Below are 23,603 nucleotides of genomic sequence, written 5' to 3' on the forward strand. Positions count from 1 at the left end.
GAGAGGACATATTTTGCATTTTGATAGGTGATTTTTACCTTCCACACCAGAAAGCTCAGGTTAGATTCAGCTCGAGGCACAAGGCAGTGAATTTCCCTGGCTTGAAAACTTGGAGCTGCCTGGGAATGGCTCCATCACACACATAAGTTGCTGAAACACACTACAGGGTTTTACTGAGGCTTCAGCTGCGGTGGTTTAAACACTGCATGGCTTACATAAACTATGTGTTCAAGGGAAATTTGGAAAGAAAAATCATCTAGGTGGCTGGGCAGGCTGTGCTTCTGACCTTTGTTTCTTGTTGGTTCAGTGTAGGAAGAAAATCTGTAACTTTCCGAAGGTATTTTTAGGTTGAGAATGAGTACATATTGATCATAAAGTGTTACCCTGATGCTCTCCATTTTCTGAGTGATTTAGATTCTGCTGTGCTGAGGCTGGAGCAGTTCAGATCTACTGGATAGCGTTTTGCTTCCTAGAGGTACTCATTTTAAATAATCTTCATGCAAATCGGATTGGTTTGTTTTGGTTTGAGTGCTGTGAACTGCATCATCTGCAGCCCTGATGCTGCACCCGCAGCGCTGGAGAACCACAGTGAGAGAGAGAGAGAGAGAGAGAGAGAGAGAGAGAGAGAGAGGAGTTGGACGTGAACACATGTAGTAAAGTACCTCAGGCTGACAGTTTGTTGAAGAAAAACAAGCAGCAATGGTACCAAGGAGCAGATTACACAAAAGATTTCTTACAGTCACAGCAGTCTGTGGCTCGTCCCTTCCCCAGCTGCACACACGTAGTAAATCGCTACATATGCCGCATCCCCTTTCTCATGTCAAAACGTGCATTCCCCATGTGATTTTGTTCGTGCATGTGTGTGCATCTGCACAGCTGATAGAAGTTGGGCCTCTGGTGCTTTCAGTATAAAGACGTGATTTTTTCCCCGCTGCTCAACTCTATTTTGGTACATCTCAGGTTTGGTGATTAGAGGAACCGTCCTTGGATCAGGACCAGTTACTATAATTTGCCCTGGTGCCTTGAATAATGAGGTTTCAAAAGTAGCAATCTCCCATCTGCAATTTTCATCTTGCTCTCATTTCTCTCCCTGCAGCCGGGCCACCAGTCTTTGCACCAGCAGAAGAGGTACAAATTAGCAGGTAGCATTTGTGTCACATCGAGTTCGCAGATCTGTCAACGCAGGCGATGTGTTGTAGTCTTGGGCGCGGGGAAGAGTGCCTTTGCAGGGGGTGGAGTGCCATCCTCTGGCAGAAAGCAAGCCGAGTCTGAGGCTGTAAAAATCCAGGGCCAGGCACACGGGTCTCACCCAGCAAAGTGTCACCTTACGGAGAAGCCTATCAGGAACGGGCTGACATCATCGCAGCCGAAATACTCCCCAGCTGTGTTTCCCACCGGGGATGCTTCCAGAATGGAGGGCGAGTCACGTAGAGATATGATTAGAAACGGGGGTTTAATTTAGGTTTCCTGCAGATTCCAGGACTTGGGTCTCTTCCCAGATCAGCTGTGCCCTGCATAGCGGGGATGGCTCTGCCGGTTTTCCCTTGCCTGGGTTGAGAGAGAGAGAGAGAGAGAGAGAGATTGTTTCTATGTGCTTGAAGTCTCTGCAACCTCACCTTCAGCCCGACGTAGCTATATGAAAGTATTTAGCCTTATTAGCAGGCACGTGGCAGTCTAGTTGTTAGAAAATTGCCTGCGTGAAGAGGGCTTAGTCTTCTCATTGAAAGAACAGTATTTAGTCACGCTGCTTTGAGCACTGTGGTGCTGCTGCACTTAAATATATCTTGACTCCGGAATACAGTGGGGATATATGTGCCTGTGTAGTGTAGCTCCGCGAAGTATTTTATGACAATTAAGTTTGAGTTGCATGCATACTTCTGGAAGAAGGGAGCTTTTAAAATGGTATTATCAAGGGAGTGTAAGTTGTAAAGAGTAAGTGCCATACAAAAATAGAGTTGTTATCATTAGCTTTGGCTCACTTACGTACTCCTCCCAGAGATCTCTGGGAAGTCATTATAATATTGATGGACTCATATTTTCAAACTCTGCACAAACATTAGCTAATTTTCTCACCAATTGAGGGACAGAGGTAGGAGATTATTTCTAACGAAGTATATACAACTATAATGTAAACTGCGCAGCTGCTATTGTATCATATCGCTGCAAGCCCACAGCTGCCCCTCCCCAGGCACAGCACTTAGGCAGAAAGAGGTCGTCCTCCCTCCTTTCCTCATCTTCCAGTCACCTGGCAAATCCAACCCTCTTCCAGTATGGAAACCTAGAGGAAAATGAACGCACGTAAAACTACATGCCTTTTCAGTGGAATAATTTGCCTTAGCCCTGGAGGGATGCTAGGTTTCCATGTCACAGCATCCCTGCTCTGGATGAGGAAGAAGTCAAGTAAGTATCAACTGGACCAGAACCCAAAGTCCAGCTGTTTTTCTTCTGCATTCAAGTCACCAAAAAGAAAAGACCTATGGATCTGCATCTCTTTGCAATTCCACATATTATTCTTGTAATAATGCTTTCATCATTATTATCTGTCCTTTCTTTTGCTGCCAGGAACAAGCAGAAGCCAGTAATTCACCTCCATTGATGTTAAGGTCAAAACACACAGGAAATGCAGAATAAGTTCTCTGAAATGCATGCTTTCATCCCTGCATTTCAGTTCTAATCACTCCTAAAGTATAGCTTAAAAAGAAAAGATGAACATAACAGTTCTTCGTTTTTCTTCTTTAAAAAAACAGAATCATAGACAATAGGGATGCAAAAGTCCTGTTAGAGCATCTCTTTAGTAGCCCTGACTAGTTTAGTTTAGTGCATATTTTTTTAGATCATCATCCAGTTTAATTCTCCCCTTACAGCTCTGCATGCACACAAACCAGTTACTTTTTCTTTACTCTGCACTCTCCCTTTCATTATCTTGGCCACCATAACAGAGACAGAAAGAGAGATGTTGACTCTGTTCGCTGCTGCAGATGAAGATCTCTGCCAGCCTCTCCCTCATGTGATTGCCATGTCTGTGTCCTCTGGTCACGGGGGCGGTGAGTCCTTGTTCCTCCGAGTGACGGGGCGGCTGTGGTCTGTCTTTGGGTGCGTGTTACTGAATTCTGGGAGTGCAGCAGATAAGAGCTCATGTGATAAACTCGGCAGCCAGTGGTTTGGCAGACAGAGGTAGCTCCTCTGGAGAAATGGTGGCATCGTGAGGCTGTGGAGAGCAGTTGCCCCTAAGCTTCAGGCCCTGGGTGCGTTTGTTACAATAACAGTGTACTGAAGCTGGGCTAGATGCAGCCCTAGGGGGATGCCCATCCAGAGCACTTGTCACGCTGGGTAGTCCCCGTGGCACGAGGTGCTGCCTGCAGCCCTGTAAATCTCTCAGAAAAAATCCTCTCTTATAAAGGCAGGTGTTGTTCAGGGTGGTGGGGACATCAGGAGTCCCAGAGTCCCAGGTGGAGTGGAAGCGCGGCACTTGCAGAGACTTCTGTCTGAGAGAGGGAAGACTTCTATTCCTTGAATCCGCCCAGTTGTTTTTTGGACCCAAGGAGTTTCTTGGCACCCGCAGCAGGGCCTTCAGCAGAGAACTCCACCACTTAATTGCACATTGTTTCCAGAACCACTTCCTTCTCTTTGTTTCCAGCCTGCCACTCCTAGTTTCATCACATTTTAATAACATCACAGAGAAAAACACTTAATTGGAAAATGTGTGTTTACATTTATTAAAATATTCACACGAACCACTTCTGTTAGTCACTTTTTGGTTTGGTGCTTCTTACATTGGTTGCAGCAGTGAGCCCCAAGACTAAAGTTGCTGTGTTTCTGAATGATGGGGTATTCCCTGGACATCAGATCTTCAGCACCTATCATGTGTGCTCCAGCTCCAGGCAGGGTTTCCTGAGCAGTCTGAATTGCCTGTCTTACCTACTGAGTTTGGTTGAGAAATAAAATTATAAAGGGTTTTAGAAAATTGCAGATATTCAGTGGCTGCACTGAAGAGTTTCGGGTGTTTTCATGAGTCAGTCTTAAAAAAATAAGTAAACATAGCTTGCAGTAGAGCCTCAGCGTGCTTGAAGAGGGACCAACATTTTGGTTTCTTGCTTAACTTACCTTAGTTGGAAAATTTCTTTCTTTCCTACAATAATCATGGCAAGATACTGGAGGAGGGAGCTTCTAAAATTTTGTGTGTGTGTTTTAGTGCAGTGGTCAGAAAAAAATTACGTGGGGTGTTTTTACTGAGCTTTCACACTCAAAATGTCTTTGAGTACTATTGCTTGTAGTGAATGATTACCTTACCTTAAATCTCAAATTAGCTGAATCCAGAAGTGGCCAGCTAAAACAGGGCTTGATAATCCAGGAGGGAACCGATTTCAAATTAATAGTGGTGCATGCATACTGTGACCAAACTGTGAAATTTCCAGCATTTCACCATTTTTATTATTTGGTATTATTCATTATCACCACCACCAATTCTGGGATTTGTTTTAGTGATTGTCAGTTCAGGCAAGGGTTTTGGATGTCACAATTTAAAAAAAAAAAAGTATAACATGCAGTGGAAGCTTGTTCACATCAAGAGGAACTTGTGTGTTGGTGAGGACAGTGTGCACAATCATGTATGATTCCCACAGACAGAAATAGCTTTTGACAAGGATGGGAAAGTAAAAAAAGAAAGAAAAAAAATGCAGCCATTAGGAAGGAAGAAAGAAATAAAGAAAGAAAGAGGAGAGACATAGCAATATAAAGGAGAAAGCTGTGTCAATCAGATGATCCATGCCTGGGGAGAAGCCTACAGCTCTGTGTAAACAGCACTTTCCATTTAAGTCCATGGGAGATACTGGATATTCACCACTTTCCCAGTCAGACCCCTTACTGAGATGCATATGTATGGAATATGATCCCAAACTCTGGGCAAATACTTTCACAGATCCTGGTGCTGCAGTGTTTCTATCCAATGACATGGAGGGATGGGACTTTCATGGTTAACCTCGCCCCACTTTCTCCATCGTTCAGAGCATAAACCAGGCATAGAGTCAGGTCCCTTTCCACTGCTGCTATGTGTGTAGTTGTCTGTTGGCAGACGGTTCTGGTCGGAAAAGGTTTAATATGACAGAAATTGATATAATGGAGGGTATCTTGTGCCTCTAAGCTGCTCCTTTTGAAATTCCTCATACAGTGGCTTACTATGTTGGGCAGGTGGAGTGGCAGGATAATACATGCAGTGTTATTCGTTGGCCTAGTTGCAGAAGTAGCATATATTTATAGACTTCGTAAGGTTTTTCTCCAACAGAATCGGCTGTCTCATAAACTGCAGTTGACTGCTACTGTATGGCATGGGCTTAACCAGTCGGAGGCACAGTCAACACCTAATGGGAGTCTTTGGTTTCCTGGTTCTGTCCCTGAGCTGTGGGACATCCCAGATCGAGTCTTCCTGCCCAAAAGGGATGTGAAGCTGGTGGGGTGGGAGGGGAGCTACCTTGGGCCCTACTTGCAGGGAGGGAGCCTCCAAGGGTAAGTAGCACTAGCAGGGAAGCAGCAGGGCTGCTGAGTGCCGTACTGGCATTGAGTCCAACCTCTTCTGTGAGACAGGCCCTGCAACTTCATCCCAAAGTTCACACTTAGTATTATGAACAAAGATGTTTGAACACTGGAGTGCAATGTGAATTTCAAACTGCCTCTATTCCTTAATGTTGGAATATATTTTTAACGAGACAAAGCCATGCTCGGTATGACAGCGTTACTCCCTCCCAGGGGTGAGAGGTGGTTTCACGAGCCTGCTGTGATGTTCCTTTCAAGTGAGTCCAGGTTCCTGGAGAGAGAAGGCTCTCCAAGGCAGCTGGTATGCTCCGTGCCTGCTGAATGGCTGAGAAATGAGATGAACACATGTATTCAGGTGTTCTCTTGCCTTTTGGCCCCTACCAAACAGGGGTTACACCATCAGAGCAGGATCCTGCACCCCATGCCTGAGAAGAGCTCCAGAGGACGCAGGGACCCTGGGAGCAGAGCAGTGGATATCTGACTTCAGCAGGAGCCACCCTCTTAGAGTTGCAGACCTCATTGGTGTTACACCCAGCAAGTTAAAAACATATGCCAAATTTTTAAAAAGTTTGGGTCAGAATTGCCTGCCCTCGTTGTGGTGTGCTGGTGGGGGGCTTGGCTCCATGGGCTGTGAATCTCATGAGCCCACATCAGGTGTTTGAGCCTGCAGGCACAGCACCACGCAGCAAGCGCTGGACTGCTGATACACGTGAAGATAGGCGGGTATTTAGGTGCTTTATCATGTTGGGACCTCAAGGCACCTGGCCACTACTGGTCTGTTCTCGTGGCTATGGCAGGTCCCTGTAAGACAGTTAGATAGGATTCATAACCAGATGTGTTTTTAAAGGCAGGGGGGCGGGGGGGGGGGGGAAAGGGACACAGTGCAGAAGAGGAGACCCAGTGCAGGAACTGCAGGAAGAAGAGGTCAGGTTTACACTCACTGCCTTGACAGCTACAACTCTGCACATACTCATGGCCATGCCGTGGATATCAGCATGCCTTCAGCCATTTCATGCTGGTAAGTATATGCTGGTTTGGTCAGAGGTGAGGATAACGTTCCCATGATCATTTAGGAAATTGTGTCAGAACTGAGAACTTCCCTTGAGCCGTCCTCGGGTTGGAGAGTGTCTTTAGATGTGGATGACAGGCTTGAGGTACCACAAGGGGATGGCAGGGAATGGATTTTGCTAGGTGCTGAAGCTTTTTTGCCTCTTGCGCCTCTCTGAACGGCTGGGTAAAGGTAAAGCTTGATTCCCGCTGCAGTCTTGTGCTAAGAAATGCTGAGCTCAGAGAAACCATTAACACCTGTGTGACAAGGACAGGCACGAAGTCTGGTGATCGATGTACTGCTTTTGTGGAAACCAAACAGTGCTTTTACAATTCCGGCTTTATCCCTCTCTGCTGTGGCAAGCGCCGCCTGCCATGCACCTGTGTGAGGGCACACGCATGATCTCACGCTCTCCCCTCTCTCTCCCTCTGTCTCTCTCTGTTGTCCCCTCTCTTTCTGCAGGTCAGCGTGGAAGTCTTGGTAGAATACCCTTTTTTTGTATTTGGACAAGGCTGGTCATCCTGCTGCCCCGAGAGAACCAGCCAGCTCTTTGATTTGCCATGCTCCAAACTCTCAGTGGGGGACGTCTGCATATCACTCACGCTCAAGAACCTGAAGAACGGCTCTATTAAAAAGGGCCAGCCCATGGACTCAGCTAGTATCTTGCTGAAGCATTCAAAGAATGACAGTCTAGCTGGAAGTAGACACAGGTATGCGGAGCAGGAAAACGGGATTAATCAGGGAAGCGCACAGATGTTAGCTGAGAACGGTGAACTGAAGTTTCCGGACAAAATAGGATTGCCTGCAGCACCTTTGCTCACCAAAACAGAACCCAGCAAGCCCCCGGCAACGAGGAAGAGGAGGTGGTCAGCCCCCGAAACACGAAAACTAGAGAAATCAGAAGAGGAGCCACCTTTGACTCTTCCCAAGCCTTCTTTTATTCCTCAGGAGGTTAAGATTTGCATTGAAGGTCGATCCAACGTAGGAAAGTAAAAGTTGTTTGGGGAAAGGAAATTAGGCTATCCCTTGTCATTTTTATCCAGATTACTGTACTGTAGACTAAATAACCCAGTATTTACATGTTATCATCTTATTTTAGGTTTATGTTATAACCTTGTTGTTATAGTTGCAGCTGGTATTATGCAGGAGACTGGTGCATATGTTTTTCCACAAGTGTTTGTCAGTGACTAGGTTTATCGAGAGCGACAGAAGGGGCAGTATCTGCTTCACACACCCTTAGTGGAAATGAATGTGTTGTCATGGCTCCTGTTTTCTAACACCTCGTGTAGGACAGGGTCCAGCTGTGATTTTGTTTTCTTTTCATCGTTGTTTTTTTGGTTTTGTTCTGTTGTTTTGGTTCCTGTTCTGTTTGGGGGGGGGAGGTGAGGAGAAGGGAACTGTAGCAGAGGTGTATGTCACGCGTGGGGTGCGTGTGCGTGTGTGTGTGTGTGCGTGTGTGCACGCCAGTCCCGAGGAAGGACTGTGGCTCTGCAGCGGGTTGCTGAAGAGGTTTCCTCACCCCAGGTGAATGCTGAGGACACAACCCATGGGTGTTACTGAAAAGGATCGGACAGTCTCCTGATGTTTCCAACAACAAGCCAACTCTTACTCAAGGCTCTAATATATATATATATATATATATTTGTGTGTGTGTATATGTATATATATATTTTTTTCCCCCCATGGGGTCTGACTGCACTGATTTTTATTCCTAAAGCAACTGCCACACCAACATTTCCTTTCTGCTTGCTAGTGCAGTTCCATTGCCCGGAGTCAGTAGACGGGGAGGCTGTACGGACTCTTGCACCGGTCGCCCTGCAAGGTTTTCCTTCTTCGCGGGGGGGGGGGGTGGGGGGTGGGGGGTGTGCGTGCGTGTGGTGTGGGTGTGTGTGGCTGTGCACAAGGAAGCCTCTGGCTCCATGGATGCGCCTGGCTCAGGCTCACTCCTGTTTCTGTGCAGTGTTAGACAAATCGACCGGGTTACGCCATTGACATTTGCTTCCACAAGGTAGACGCATACTGCCCCTTTGAGATCACAAGCATCCATCGTTTGCAGTTAGGTTGCAAATCTCTGTCTTTAACTCTAGTACTGTTTTTAGTTCATGATTATGGACAACTGGTGCCACTTTTTTCAAATTTTGGTGTGACACAGGAATCCGCTGTTGGAGATGAACCTAGAATGTCTTTAAGCACTTAAAATGCTGTTCACACTTTATGGCTGAGCATCCTGGTCTAACACTCAGTACGTACTGTATCTCACTATAATCTGCTTGGAAAGCAACAACAACAAACAAACAAACAAATCTCTTCAACACTGTAACTACATGCAACTATGTAAAGTTTTCTCACAGGCAAGATGCTGAAAGTTTTAATGTGGTTTCAAAGGGATGAATGTGAATTATTGAACTAGTATGTGACAGTCATTGTCCACAAAGGACTACTTAATAGGAGGCACTTTTTAAACTTTAATGCTTGAGAAAGAGTTAAAGGCATATGTGAGCTGACAGATAATTAAAAAAAATAAGAGAAAGGAAAAAGGAAAGAGGAAAAAAAAAAATCATTGTCCAGTGTTTTTGAAAAAGATGGACTTTAAAGAATCTTGCAATTTGCACATCTTGAGTTTATCATTTGTGTGGTATTCCTGCAGTTTTTACCTAATAATGTTGTGGGTTGGGGGGGTCTGAAAGAGCATAAACAAATGTAGCAATTACTCACTAACCTGCCTACGCTATAGGCCATTTCATAGGGTTACGTTCCTTTCAAAGTTCATTTTTGGTCTTTCTACCGTATCTGCCACACAGAACCAGGTCCTACCGGGACAGCTCTGAGAATTTTTCTTCAGACTTGCTGAGAGAATTTTCCACAAGAAACATTTCTATAAGTAAGCAAGATGTTTGTTTGTTTTGAAAACAAACCTATTGTTATTTTATTATTATTATTATTTGTTATTTTAATTGCATCGTTTTCCATTGGAAAGGCGACATTTCAAGAGTTTGGTACAAACCAAGTAGGCTGGGGAGGGGATTCATGCCGTTGAGTCTTTTCTTTCCCCAGGTAGGGCCGGATCCTTTGAGGTGCTGTGCACCCAGCCTCCTGCATGAGCCTCGGGGAGGTGCAAGTATGAAGTACTTCGGGGCTGAGTGCTAAAGCCTGTTGCTGCCACTAGAAAGAGCCCGTTGATTTCAGTGGGATTGCGCTTGGGCCCTGCGTGAGCAAGCGTTTGTGTCGTTGGTTTTGGCTGGCGAGTTCGCATCCTTCAGGTAGTTTTGAAGAAGCTGTACTGATATAGGGAGAAAAGGAAATAAAAGTCCGTCATTAGAAACGCAGTAACCTAAAGTGAACAAATTTATTTAAAATCTCGTTTTCCCGCTCCCCTAAACTACAGTGATTTTATTTAAGAGAAGAAATGTTAACCCCAAACCCCAGCTTTGACTCTGTTATTTGTTACTTGAAGTTTAGCTCACACCAGAACTAATTGTTTTTATACCATATTCTGGGGTGCACCAAAAAGTTGAAATACATTTAAAATAGCTTGAAACTTTTCTTGAATTTCCTTGAATTTTATTAACCTCTCGGCGGGCTACCAAATAGCTGAGTGGGTTTCTTCTCACAGTCACACTGCTTAGTTAGTGCTTATTTGTTAATATTTCTGCTCAGAGAAGTTGCTTAATCTTCCATATACTCTGCTCAGGGCACTTGCAATTTATTGTTTCGTTTTGTTTCCTGTTTTGTTTTTATGCTTTGATGGTAAAGGAATAGAAAGAATTACAGATTTTAGTTCACAGTCGTACCACTAGTTCCATACTTAATGTGTACTCGGAAAAAAAAAAATCTCAAGTAAAACCATACACATACACATTTGTGGTTAATAAGGAAGCAGGGGCTATTAAACTGACTGGATCTATTCAACTAACACTAAAAAAAAATAAAAAATAATAATAATAAAAAAATACGTTTGGAGCAATAGGAATGTATTAGTTCTGTGCTTGTATTTCAGACTGAGGAATTCTGAAATAACTGGTTCTTTCCAAACAATTGTCCCTTTCCATGCTTTCTTTGGCTTTTGTAGGATGTGCAATACTTTACGTGCCAACTTAGACTCACCCATGTGGTGTTAGCTAGATCTCATACCCACCTCTGATTTCCCCTTGTTTTGTTCTTTTTGGAAGTTTCTTTCTTTCCACTTTTTTTTTTCCTCTTAATAATTCCCTCCCTCCACCCCCCCACCCCCCACCCCCCCCCCAAAAAAAAAAAAAGAACGTATTAAGGGTCAAGCATCCCTTGCCCCACGAAACATGAACCCTTTTTGTATTTGATGTTAAAAAAGATCCAGGGAGAAAAAAAAGAGAAAAAAAAAAAGATATATTAACTTCTGCGTGCCGTCCAGGTGGAGGGTGGCGCTCAGCCATACAGCCCAGTGCCGCCCTCCGCCCGGGCCACACGCCAGTGAGACCTGACTCCCACCAGGGAGAGAAAAATCCCCTCTGGGACCAAGTCCTTTGCAAAGGGGGGCTTTTCCTCTCCCCCCAGCACCAAGCATCCCTTGCAGCGAGTCCCCGTGCCTGAGGAAGGGCCATCGATCCCCGGGCACACGCAGAAATTCCACTCGCGGGCACAGAGATGCTGAGGAGAAGCCGATGGAGGAGGTTTAGCCGCTGCTTCTGCGCAGCGTCCGCTTTGCAATAGTAACCGACGGTAGTTTTATTTTTCTGTCTTTTTTTTGTTTTCTTTCTTTTGTAGCAGGCCTGTTTAGTTTACAACAAAACCGCATACAATCACCAAGAAATTAGTCAGGGCAAAGAAAAATAAAACAAGAACCTCTTTATAGGGATTTCTAAAAAAAAAAATCTATCTATCTGTCTATCTATCTATCTATCTATCTAATCTATCTATATATCTATATATATAAAATGACTGTTCCTTATAGTGTTTAACTTAGGCATTGTTTCAGTTTGTCTGGGCCACATCGCGGGGAATTTGAGTTTGATGTCACTTACCTCGAGTCCTCTGGTCGAGACCCAAATCGGAGTCACTGTTGACCTGTTTTACCATTTCGTACATTGCCCTTGGGCTCACTTTCCCTTGAAGACGCAGACCTCGGGAGGAGGGGGGGACACACGTTCCTTTTTTTATTCCTTTAATTCCTTCATCCCGCTGTCGCTTCGTTCGACCTGTCGTTCCCGTCATTTTCTCGGCACGGGGAAGTGACATCACTGCTCTTGTTTCCCTTAAATCAAGGAACATTTAGAAACCTTTCACACCTTTTACTCAGGGATGGGGCTGGCATATGTGTGGTACACTGATGTGACCAGAAGCAGCACTTTTACTGCTCCGGAGTAGGGATGTACAATGTTACAGACAAGTTTGGATTTCCTGCATCTCATGGTTTAAACTTTGTAGATCTCACTTAGATTGCAATACAAAAGCAGCAAGCTCAGCACAAACTGTAGCTGTTGGTTATCATGAAAATTCACTCTCTGCAGAGATTTATTTTTACTTTAAAGTGTGTTGCCAGTAGTAAAAAGGAAGTGGTGAATTTCTGTTAATACTTGCAACTGCTAAAAAAAAAAAAAAAAGTCTGTATCAAGGAGCGTGAATCCTCAATATTCTTAAACACTAATAGTGTTATTTCAAAGAGGGGGGCTCATGGTGCAGTGCTCTGCGTGTCGTGGGACCGTTCTGCAAACACTTGTACGCGTGCTTCAGGGAGGTCTGGGCTGGCCAGTGAAGGCTGCTCGGGAGCTTGCTGTGAAGCACATGTATAACCTTTGGGAAATTGAAGCTTGCTTCAGTCAGGGCCAGATCCTGTCTTTAATCAGGCAGCTGGAAAAATCTTGGGGTTTGCCCAGCTTTGCCAGGGCGGAAGCCCCAGGCGGGCAGGGGGATTTGGCCCATTGAAACACTTCTGCTGTCCCGGGAATTTGACAAATGGCAAAATGGGACATGCACTTGTACAAATAGTTTCCATTTCTTCCCTCCCCATCATCACAGGTAACAGCAGAGTCCGCTCTGGGCTCTGGCCGGTGCTGATGTGAAAAGCAAAGGGGATGAACGCACCACTAGAGTGCAGGCAGCAATTTCCTTTCGTCTGGTTTATCCAACCCTCCCGCCCCCCCCAAATCCTGAAATACATAGCAAAATGAGAATTAGTTGATGCAGATAAGCGTACGTGCACACACACCCCCCCAGACAGAAGTGTCTGTTTGCACACAAATAAATATGTGTGATTTTTTTTTTACACGTATGCCTACATGTCCACTTGATTCCCTGTCCTGAGGACAGCCTTGCTTTGTGTCGATAGGGAAATTCCAAACGCGTTGCACACCTCTACTCCAGAGTTCAATTTCTTTTACATAGACGACCTCGCTTCAGATGTGTTACCTTTACTGATAGGATCTTTTCTTGTAGCACTATACCTTGTGGGAATATTTTTTGATGTAAACCTAATTTGAGAAGCTTATTAAAATAGAAACTTTTTTTGAAGCACTCACATTGAGGAGTACAGGTAATGTTTTAAAAAATTGCACAAAAGAAAAATGAATGTTGGAATGATTCATTCAGTGTTTGAAAAAGAGATGGCTCTGTTTGAACAGTGAGTTTCATACCTTGTTTGTAAAAAAAAAAAAAAAAAGTTTTTAAATACAAAAGCAGAGAAAGGTTGAAAGTTACATGTTTTTTGTATATAGAAAATGTCATGTCTAGATGATCTGATTTGTATTGGCTTTGGCCAGGAAGAATTATTACTTAAAAGGCTCTTAAAGAACAACTGTGCTTAATTTTCTGTTCGTATTACATGGGTCCCATTTCTGGGGAATGGAGTCATGCTTCACACTGTTTATTCCTGTGCTGAAAACTTACCTTGGAGCAGCAATTCTCGAGTGCAGCTATTGGGCACTTCAAAGGGTGGCTACTGTGCAAAACTAGAGTCTCACTCTCCAGCTGTGTTTTGGCTTTAAGTCTGTCCTGCCTGTGCCGAGGGAGCCCCTGGCAGCCCGCAGGGCAGGGCAGGGCCAGATTTGAGGGAGGGCTCGGCCATGACCTTCGCAGGCAGGGCCAGGCCAGCCCCAGTGTCAGGGCGCTGCCGGGGCTGGGGCCGGCAACGCCGCAGCTGCCCCGGGGTGGGGACCTGCTGCCGGCTGAGCGCGACCTGCTTAGTTCCTATTTAGTTCCCGCCTCAAGCCTTTCGGTCCCGTTTTTTCCTCTCTCTGGGATGCTGTTCCACGTTTTTTCGGCACTTCCTGTTCCAGACGAAACCCAAAGAGTATAACCCTGAGCAAGAAGTGCTTATAACAAGGGATCCTAGCCCAGCGCTAGCAGCAGAGCGATGCCCGAGGCGCCCCTGCCTTCCAGCCCCTGTCGCTGCCCCCTCTCCCCCACCTCTGCTTTCAGAGCCCCCGGGGAGCATTTCATCACACAGAGCACGTTTCTAGTCATGGTCTTGGCCAATGGCGAGACCAGTGTTTTTCAGAAGCCAAAAGGAGAGGATCCTGAGGCAGTTTCTGAGAGAGGGGGTCCTTTTCCTGTCCAAAGATTGAGCTAGGCAGCTGGGAGCCGGCGGCAGGGCAAAGCGGGTGAAGTTTCAGGCTGCCCCCGTCCCCCTCCCTGGAGGTAACTCAAGCTTTGGCTCCCGCAGGCACACGGGGCAGAAAGACTCGCCCTGTCCAAGTGACTCCACAGGCGCTCAGAAAACCAGCCCCAGCTGTGTTACAATGAAGTGCATTCAGCCAACAGGTAGTATTTATACAATAACAGTCTCTAAGGTTTCTGTAGTTTTTTTCTTGTCGTTAGCTGAAAGGACTCAAGTCTTCCACTGAGGATTTTATGGAGGCTTCATCCAAGGTTGTTTCTTTTTTGTTTGTTTCTATTTTGAGCGGTCAAAGCTCCTGTGCCCTTTCCCTTGACCACGCAGTAGGTATGCATTGGAAGTGTTGTTTGCCGCGAGCGTTAGTCACTCATTGAAGCTGTCGTGGCTGTACTTAGGGATTGCTGACGAGCAGAAACTTCAGGGCCCAGGTCCTCGGCCGGCACGGAGCCGGTGTGGGACCGCCGGCTCCCTGGGCAGCATCACTCTGCCCCTTCACACCAGCCGGTTAGGGGACCCCGCCCTGGCATTTGCTTTAAAAATCCAGGACCCACCTACTCTCCCTTTGAACACACTCTGAGAACTCCTGTCCAAGTCAGTCGGGTTTGGATCCATGTAGCTGAGGGCAGAAACGAGCCAGGGGTGGCTGCGGGTGGCTCAGTCTGTGTTTGCTGCCTGGCCATCGGGCTGGCTTCCTAGCGAAGTTACTAATCTGTTAAGGCGTAGATACGACTCTTCACGACAGTCAGCTAATGTTGAAACTCACTAATGTATGTATTTGCTCTTTTTTGTTCGTTTTTTTGGAATAATATATTAACTTGTTGAACACTGTTCTTTTCACAGTGTTACAAAAGGGGGGAAGGGGGAATTTCCCAACCTTTTTCAGTTCGGGTGAGCTACTGAAAATCATTTTGTACTAGCTATGTCACCGCTCCCGGCAGCCGGCGGCGGCGCTTGGCCGTGCCGGGGTAAAGTTTAGCCATTCTACAGCAGTTGTTTTTAAGGTCTTTTTGTTTTGTTTTGTTTTTTAATTCGTCTGGTATTACTAGTGAGGGTTGTTGCAAATCACACTTCCAGTGTAGTTCCTAGTGTAGGCCCAGTAAAAGGGATATCGCAGCTTTGTGTTGGGGAGAAATCGAGCTGACATGGCCAGTACAAAGGAGAAATAGGGAGGGAATAACGTTTTGCACCTTATTGAAAAGAGGAGAAGATTTTAAGTGCATACAGACATAGTTAAGAGCTTTTATTGTGACAGGAGAACTTTTTTCCATATGCGTGCATACTCTCTGTAATTCCAGTGTAAAATATTGTACTTGCACTAGCTTTTTTAAAACAAATATTAAAAAAAATGGAAGAATTCATATTCTATTTTCTAATGGTGGTGTGTCTATTTGTAGGATACACTCGCGTCTGTTTATTGAATTTTATGGTCCCTTTCTTTGATGGTGCTTGCAGGTTTTCTAGGTAGAAATTATTTCATTATTATAATAAAACAATGTTTGATTCAAAATTTGAACAAAATTGTTTTAAAGAAATTGTCTGTATACCAGTACAAGTTTATTGTTTCAGTATACTCGTACTAATAAAATAACAGTGCCAATTGCAAATACGTGTTTTGTTTTTATGAGTTATGACTGAATGGGAGAGAGCTTTCCTAAGGAAGTAATTTGCCCAATTTAATTTCTCCCCCTCGGCAACACATTTGAGAGCGTTGGCTTTTGCTCGCGACAATGCAGAAACGCGCACATACCCATCCGTGGCCATAAAACCCTCTCCAGACCATCAGAGTGAAGCTCTTTATTGCATAACAAAAACTTTTCCATTTACAGCTTTTGAACACGTTAAAGGCCGGTGCCAGCTGCGCTGGAGGCGTCGCACACGCACGGTTGCCACAGGGGAGGGGAGGCAGCGCTCGGCAGCGCCACTGCAGCAGGGCCAAGTGGGGCAGGAGAACATCAAACCCTCATCAGCCCTTTTTTGGCCGATTACGCAGAAGCGCTTCACAGTTATCGCAGGCAACACCAAGGAGTTTTGGACTATGAATTATTTATTTGTGAATGAAAACTTCAACCAGTAAACATTGTGTCAGGTAAATGCTGGGGAGGGCTCGCTTAAACAGCTGAACAACCACAGGCAAAGCGAAGGCTGCGGGAGGGTCCATGCTGTGTTCAAGGGCGCGGAGCTGTGCCAGCATCTAACCCAGACGAGCTTTGGCCACTCTGCCCCTGGGCAGCTCCCAGCAGGCGGGGAAGGAACCTGCCCTCTCCTGCCTGCCGGCTCTGGCCACTGCAGAAGGCAAACTGCTGCTCTTGGGCCTCAGCTTTTTTTTTTCCCCATTCTACCTAAACAAGGTCAAACCTGGCACTGGTCACAAAAGCCCTCCTGGCTCCCACAGAGACCTTTTGGTATAAAACTGATACTAGCAACTAAAAACCAACATCCCCGGGGTGGAGGGGTGGGAGGCGGTGATGGACCAACGTACACAGGCAGGAAGCTGTAGCAGCAAGTCTGTTCAAGACAGTGGAGCTCGACGGGTATAAACCAGGGAGTGCTTGGTTCAGAAAAGGCTTCAAACTCTCCTTATGTCCACAACTGAAAAACACCAGCCCCTGTCGCAGCACGGTGGGGCAAGCTCATTGCTGCTGTGTTTCTTGCTCACCCCCATCCTTCCTCCCCCCACTACTGACTAGCTGAAAGACACTCATAGGCACACTTTGTGCCGGAAAGGCTCCTCCAAATGTAAGCAAAGGCTCCTCCTGCCCCTGCTTACAACCTTTATATTTACAGCGTGGCCCCGTCCTACGCTCACCCCCAGCCATGCCCTAAGGTGAGAAGACAGCTGCAGGGCAGAGTACAGCTGAAGCCCCTGCCCCATGGCCGATGGGGATGAGCCACCCGTGCCAGTGAGCAACCCCCGGGCACCTGCACTTGTTTCAGAGAGCGGAGACGCAGGTGGCTGTCCTGCATCCAGCAGGATGCTGGCTCAAGGCCTGCTCCTGTCATAGGCAGGCCTCGCGCCTGCGAGGGGGTCTACACGTGCACTCCTCGCAGCCAGCGTGCAGCCGCCGGGGTGTGAGCCAGTCTACTGCTGTGCCAAGGCCTCCCTCACCCTGCAGAGCTCCGCTAAGCCAGGCCACCAGAGCAGGAGGGCCAGCCAGCCCAGCCCGCACAACATGCTGCAGCAAGGCAACTCCAGAATACAGCTGGGAGCAGTGGGGGGTGTTTTGGGTGTCCCTGTGTTTCAAGAAGCCAGAGATGGACGTGCTCAGCAGGGAGTCCTTTAATGATGTAACATTATGCTTTATCAGCATCCCTGCTTGTAGGTCTTTGGTGTGTTAAACTCAAGTGACTGCAGAGCCAGCCCAGGGAGCCAAACCTCAGCGTTGCTCTTGGGTGCTCAACAGCTGCCTGGCTGGGGGAAGCAGGCATGAACTTGGCTTACAGCACAGGCAGTCGCAAGCACGGCAGCCCGCTGCACAGGGTGGGGTTGGGTGGTGGGGTTAAAGGAGCCCAGGTCATGCACAATCACCCGACACGATGCGCTTTCCAATGACACTTCCCACAGAAGGACACCAAGTAACGGAGAACCCAGTTACATGTGCAGGTGAGGTAGATCCACAAACGGCACAAGGCGTTTGTCAGTGGTTGTGGTCTCTGCTTGGGACCCCACCAGGCACAGCGTGCCCCTCAGCGCTCTCAGAGCCCAGTTCCCTGCCAGAGTGGCACAGGACCTGGGGCTGAGCGAAGATTAGGGAAACTACTGGAGCACAGGACTAGGTGTTACAGAAGGACTCAAGTTCCTCTTTTTTCCATTTTGCAGCCTGAAAGCTGGACACATACTGTGTGAATGGTGAGCGCTGACAGAGCCAAGGATTATCCCTGAACAAAACTCACATATAACTTTGGGTGCGATGCAGACATGCTACAAAATGGAAAAAAAAGACGAGCTTGAGCCCTCCTTTAACACCCAGTTTAGCCACCAGTTCAGCCTTTCTGCAGCCAATTTCTCTCTCCCACTCACTTTGGAGAGAGAAGGAGAAAAATCAAATAGAAAGAAAACATGTTGCTTATCAAAATGACGGTAGGAGCTGCTATTTGGAAAACCAAATACCCTAATTCAAAGCTTTGTCAGTAACCATTCTTAGCATCTATGTCCTTCACAGCCTGGAGAATTCCAGGGACAACTTAAGATTTGCCTATCCCCAGCCTTCCCTATTAGTCACTGGTCAGTCAGTTGGCTGTGTAAGTGTGGCACCTCGGCCCCGGGCCAGGCTGGCCATGTAAGTGTGGCGCCTGCCTGGGGCTGAGGCCCCACGCTGCCACATCTGTGGAGAGGCCACCCCGCTTTTTGCCCCCAGCGCCTGCCCTTTGGGAAAGAAACTGTTCTGAAGACGTGTCATGAAGCTGCTCTGTTCAGCGTGCCTATGAGCTTTTAAAAAATGCTTACAAATATATATATTTTTATATGTATATGTATTTCTTACATTCCATTTAGAAATGTAGCTAAAAAAAGTAGAAAAGCGCTAGCGAGAGTAGGCGTGAGACCAGCAGACTGCTGTGCTTCCCACGTATGAAGGCACGAGTGTGGAGACAGCCCTGTGGTCAGGGCTGCGCCGCGGCGGTCTGACCCCACTCCTGCCGGAGGTGTTCACCTGCTCGTGTGGCCCTGCCCTTCACATGGCGAACATAAAGGACTGGTGACCCCCTACAGCCATAGCGATGCGGAGCAGTAATACTGCCCATACTCTGGGCAGTATGTGGCCCAAAGTAGGGTTTGCTGTAAAGAAGCTCGGTGTCTTCTTAACGTGACGCTTTCTGGCTGGAGGGAAGAGAGATCGGGTCCTTTATTGCCAGGGCCTGCTTGCACCTGCGTGCAGGTTCCTTTATGGTATGTGGCCAGGACAAATGGTCCTTAAAGCCAGCACAAGCATAACCTGTGCTCACATTAAGGCCCTTACCTCCAGAGCAGATGAAGGGTCATACCACAAGAAAGAATTTTGTCCTGCATGTTAAATGGAAACCATTTAAAATACCTGGCTATTTAGAAGACATTCTGTGCTTTTTCTAATGTGCACAATACACTTCAAAATCACCAGGGATCAGCTTGTGGCTTAGACTTGCTCCTCAGCATGGTCAGCTGTACCAATTCTTGTGCATGGCTTTCTGAGCAGTCGAGCACCGGAGTTTAATTCTGGAGTTTCTCTTTATTATGCCTCTTCCTACAGCTCGCTGTTTTGCTTTTCAAAGAAAGCCTGCCTCTTTCCACAGGTATCTACACAAGGGGAAAGTAAGACTCTGAAGTACTGAAGTAACATTAGCTGTATTGCGATCTCAGCAGCACTTTAAAGTAAGTGGCCAAGCATTATTAATTCATTGGTGCTCACTTTTACATCGTTTATCATAACGAGCTACTGTGGGATTCATGTGGATGCAATGTGTATTTTCAAAGAAATTTCATTGTGATTTATCAATTAATTAGTGGGCCATTATACTTTATTAAAGTGTTACCCAGAGTCTTAAACATTCATTACTGCCTTTAGAGCAAATGCTTTAACTCCAATCTCAGCCTACCAGTGTCTTGGGATTGGGTTATTCTGCCGAAAGCTATCTTTTGCTTTTTATGGTGTCGAGCACTGCAAAGGAGTGGTACCAAATAACCAAAAGTGAATTTGATCCCTCCAGCCTCACTCCCCCGGCCACATGCAATGTACAGCATGGCATTTGTACACCTTTGCTAAATGGATATGAAGAGGCAAGAGAACAGGGAAGGCAGCAGAGAAATGCTCCCCCTTGGAGGGGATTACTGTTGCCGAGTTTCAGTGTCTTAAAAATCTGTTCACAGACAGCAGGCAAAGCAGGAACCCAGGTAATTCAGTAACTGCATGCACAAAAAAGCAGGCAAGATCTGAGAAGTTTTTCTCCTGAACAGTCTCCGCAGACGGGGGCAGGGGGGACAGCATGGGTTTGCTACATTCAACGCCAACTTCTCTGAAGAGGCAAGTTCACTAAATAAGGAGATTTAAGTAAGAACAGCAGTACCAGCCCTGTGAACTGAGAGTGAGAGAGATCTGGCATTTTTAACATCACAGTAGGAAGTCACCAGTAGCCAGGCCTCATCCACCATCCACCTCTAACTAACATTCTGCAGGCTGGCAGCCGCACCACAAACATCCATTCTTTTGCCAGGACAAAGATTAAGAGAATTTGAATTTTGATTTCTCCACGCAATTCCCTGTGTCTTTTTCTCTCCCAGCCTGCAATTTTTGGAGGGTGAACTGCCAGAAGTGGCGGTAGCTGACAGGCCAGTCTTAAAAAACGGCAAGTGTGTATGTGTGCAGGCGTTAACAGCCCTGCCTGTACAAGCCAATTCCTTGTTAATTGAGGTTTCAGCAGCTATTTATCAGAGGAGGAGAAAAAGAGGTGAAGAAATGTTGATTAAAAAGTAACATAGGCACAACAATAAAAGATGAGGCTATTGCATTTTGAACAAATGGCACTGCGTTAATAGTACGACCTTCCCCACCCAAACCCCAGCCATAGCCCCTCCAATGGCTATGCTGCTGCCATTCTGAGAGAGAGGAGAGTTTGCCACTAAGACAACATGGAGAAAGCAAATCAAACCAGCTGCCCTTCCTGCTCCTCTCCCCCACCCCTCTCTCTCCAGCTCCCCAGTCCTGGGCTAAGAGAAGACCTGGCTGTGCTGCTGGGTGACCCGGATAAATGTTGTTCTCCTGCTCAGTTCCTTGAGTTTGGCAGCTCCCACGTAGGTGCAGGTGGAGCGCAGCCCCCCAAGGATATCCAGGATGGTGAGTTCCACGTCCCCTCTGTATGGTACCTCCACAGTTCTGCCCTCCGAAGCCCTGGAGAAGAGATTGGTTGCTGCATTTATGTCTAGATGCAAAACATAACAGTGTGTTTACTGGAGCAATGTGGAGCTTAATACTCCACATGCTGCAGTTTACACACATTCCCCCAGCTATACTGCTTGCTTGCCTGTTGCTACTTGGCGCTCTGAACCACTGAAATGCCTCAACTCCAGTCACCACCAATACTGGGAACTAGAAGCAGACAAATCTTTTAGGTACCCCAATATTACATGAGTATATTTACAGCTCTGCCCCTTCCTCCCCTGCACCATCTGCCTACAAGCAAGTGAAGCTTTCAGGTTTATTGAAAGGTAAATTTGACCTTGAGAGCTGCAAGCTTTAAATATAAGGAATGGCCAGGCTCAGGCAGCTTACAGAAATGTTGGAGCTGGTGCTCAGTGGGCACGACTCAGCACAGCTCTACAGAGACTTCACAGTCCCTGGGCTCTGTCCCATGTCACTGACCAGACGCAGATGGAACTGCTCGGCTGCCTCCTACCAGCCCGATTCTCCAGAGCCCACAGAGATGGAGTGGGAAACCTGTCACAGACATCCTCTGCAGAGCTGTCCCCTGAAGCTAAAGGGGGAGCTAGCATAGTTCAGAGCCAGGCAAAAAGGCCAGAAAAAATAGCAGTGCTGTGAATACTGTCAAGTACGGGTGCATGCCAGCACAGACTGCACTGTTCCCAAAAGCACATCTGAAGAGTTACTCGATGGAAGAAGCCAGGCAAATAACTTTCACTCCTTCCCCTTCAGCTTTCTCCAGCCTCATGCTCAGCAATTCCTCCTGCAGTGGAGTTCCCCCATCACCAGTTGATCTCGCTAGGCTTTAGAGCAAGCTTGTTCTGCACGGCAGGCTAGCTCCTTTGGAGAGGTGGGCCTTGGGAAGGGGGTCTAAGAGAAATGTAGAGGGGAGAGGAGATCGCTCTCCTCTTCGCCTACAAAATGGAAGCAGAAATCACGGCAGGGATCTGTCATTGTTGTAAATGAAGCTTTATTTACTTCTCCCTTAAACAAGTTGTCTAGGGGATAGTGCAAGAAAGAAAGGGCATGCCTGTTTGGAGGCTCCATTTGCAAATCATTAACAACAGGAACAGTGGCTATGTGGAGGTACTTCAGCATGAGCCTGGCTATATTTCACTTTGTTAGTTTAAATGCGAGGTCAAAGCCCTAGGGAGACAATAAAGGAGAAGTGTTAATATGCCATGTGAATAAGGACCCATGATTAATTTCCCTACATCTGATGAGTAATTGATTCTTTCTTGAAACTCTTAAATAAATGCTGTAATAAGTGGCCAATGGCAAACCAATGTACCACTGCCATCTAGCAGACTGCATGGGGCGCAGTGGTGCGCTGTAGGGCCTGCACTGCTGGGAGTTCACAGGCTTTTATTTTCAGCTCCAGTGCCAGCAGAAAGAGAAGGCCTGGCCCACAGAACGACACAGAAGTAGTCATGCTACCACTCTGCAGCTTGGTTTTCGGCCATGCCCACCTCCTCCATTCAAAATCAGGAGGTTCAGCTCGGCCTCCAGAGAGCCTCCCATGAGAGTATGAGAGACAGTGCATGTCTGGGATTTGGGGAAATCAGTGCCAGTTTCACCTACCAGATCCTGCCACCTGAAGAGCTCTGCATGCTGTATTGGGCAAGAAATGCAGGGTTTACTGCATTCACACATGGCTGCCTGTTCAGTTCATGCATGAGAATCCAACTGATTTATGCATGAATGCCCCGTTAAGTTCAAACATGAGTGCCCTGTTAATTGATGTTTGCGCATCATGTGGGACGTAAGATAGTGTTGATAGCGGCGAGCTGACTGCAAACAAACACAGCCCCAGTTACAGTGGTTCAACAGGCCTGCTGAGATGGGAACACTGCTCCCAAGAGCATGAACACTTGGCTAGCCTTTTTTCACAGCAAAATTACAGAAATGTGGGACATTTACAGCCACTGCTCCTGGGAGATGCCTCTGGCTATGGTGGTGTTTGTTAGGAAGCTGGAGCTTGTAGGATGCCACTTTTGGCTTTGGAGACCAAAACCTACAAAAGTGGTGAACACCTAACGTCACAGCCCCAGAGTTCTGATGGCTGGAAAGTTGCTACTGCTTCTCTAGTATCAGCTGATAAGCTGGTAGGATGTCCTGTCGATCAAGAAGTAACCTATAGATATCGTACTGGGAGGAGCATGCTGGAAGAGAGGTGTGAGATTAGCTCCACAGAAAATGCCAAGAGTCCAGTATTACGCCCATCCTTGAAAAAAGTGTCAAAAAGGGCTGAAAATTCTCCATGCTCCCACCGTACATGCTGGGAATCCCAGAAGGAAAAAGAGGAGTGGGACAGAGTGGGATAGAAAGCTAGAGCTGCAAGTGAAGGAACTGCAAGTGCAGCAAAAAGGTCAGAGTTCAGCCAATGTTATGGCTGTGGAGCAAGCCCCAACACAGCCAAGCTGTTTGGTGTGTCAGCTTACTCCCCAAATGGGGAAATGCCCACGCTGCTGCATGTGAGCACTGTTCACTGCCCCACCTCCCACCATTTTGGATGTAAATGAAGACCTGCAGCCACTGACCTCATGACTCTATT

General features: G+C 46.7%; 2 protein-coding genes across 4 annotated transcripts in view; one reads left to right on the top strand and one right to left on the bottom strand.

Annotated features, from left to right (window-relative positions):
• Positions 1 to 15,801, top strand: part of ATXN1 (ataxin 1) — a 226,169-nt gene extending 210,368 nt beyond the window's left edge. Inside the window, exon 7 of the mRNA XM_074899713.1 lies at positions 7,040 to 15,801. Coding sequence (XP_074755814.1) covers positions 7,040 to 7,570 — 531 coding nt within the window. The 3' untranslated portion in view covers positions 7,571 to 15,801. The remainder of the gene's footprint in view (positions 1 to 7,039) is intronic.
• Positions 15,802 to 15,941: 140 nt separating this feature from the next.
• The window catches only part of GMPR (guanosine monophosphate reductase), a 44,546-nt gene continuing 36,884 nt past the window's right edge, over positions 15,942 to 23,603 (bottom strand). For 2 of the 3 annotated variants that reach the window (XM_074899716.1, XM_074899715.1), the window contains one exon: positions 15,942 to 21,019. In XM_074899716.1, coding sequence (XP_074755817.1) covers positions 20,839 to 21,019 — 181 coding nt within the window. In that variant the 3' untranslated portion in view covers positions 15,942 to 20,838. Of the gene's footprint in view, positions 21,020 to 22,040; positions 22,196 to 23,603 lie in introns of those variants that run through there. The other variant, XM_074899717.1, reaches the window with a different exon arrangement.

The sequence above is a fragment of the Athene noctua genome, chromosome 2, assembly GCF_965140245.1.
Source record: "Athene noctua chromosome 2, bAthNoc1.hap1.1, whole genome shotgun sequence".
NCBI lineage: Eukaryota > Metazoa > Chordata > Aves > Strigiformes > Strigidae > Athene > Athene noctua.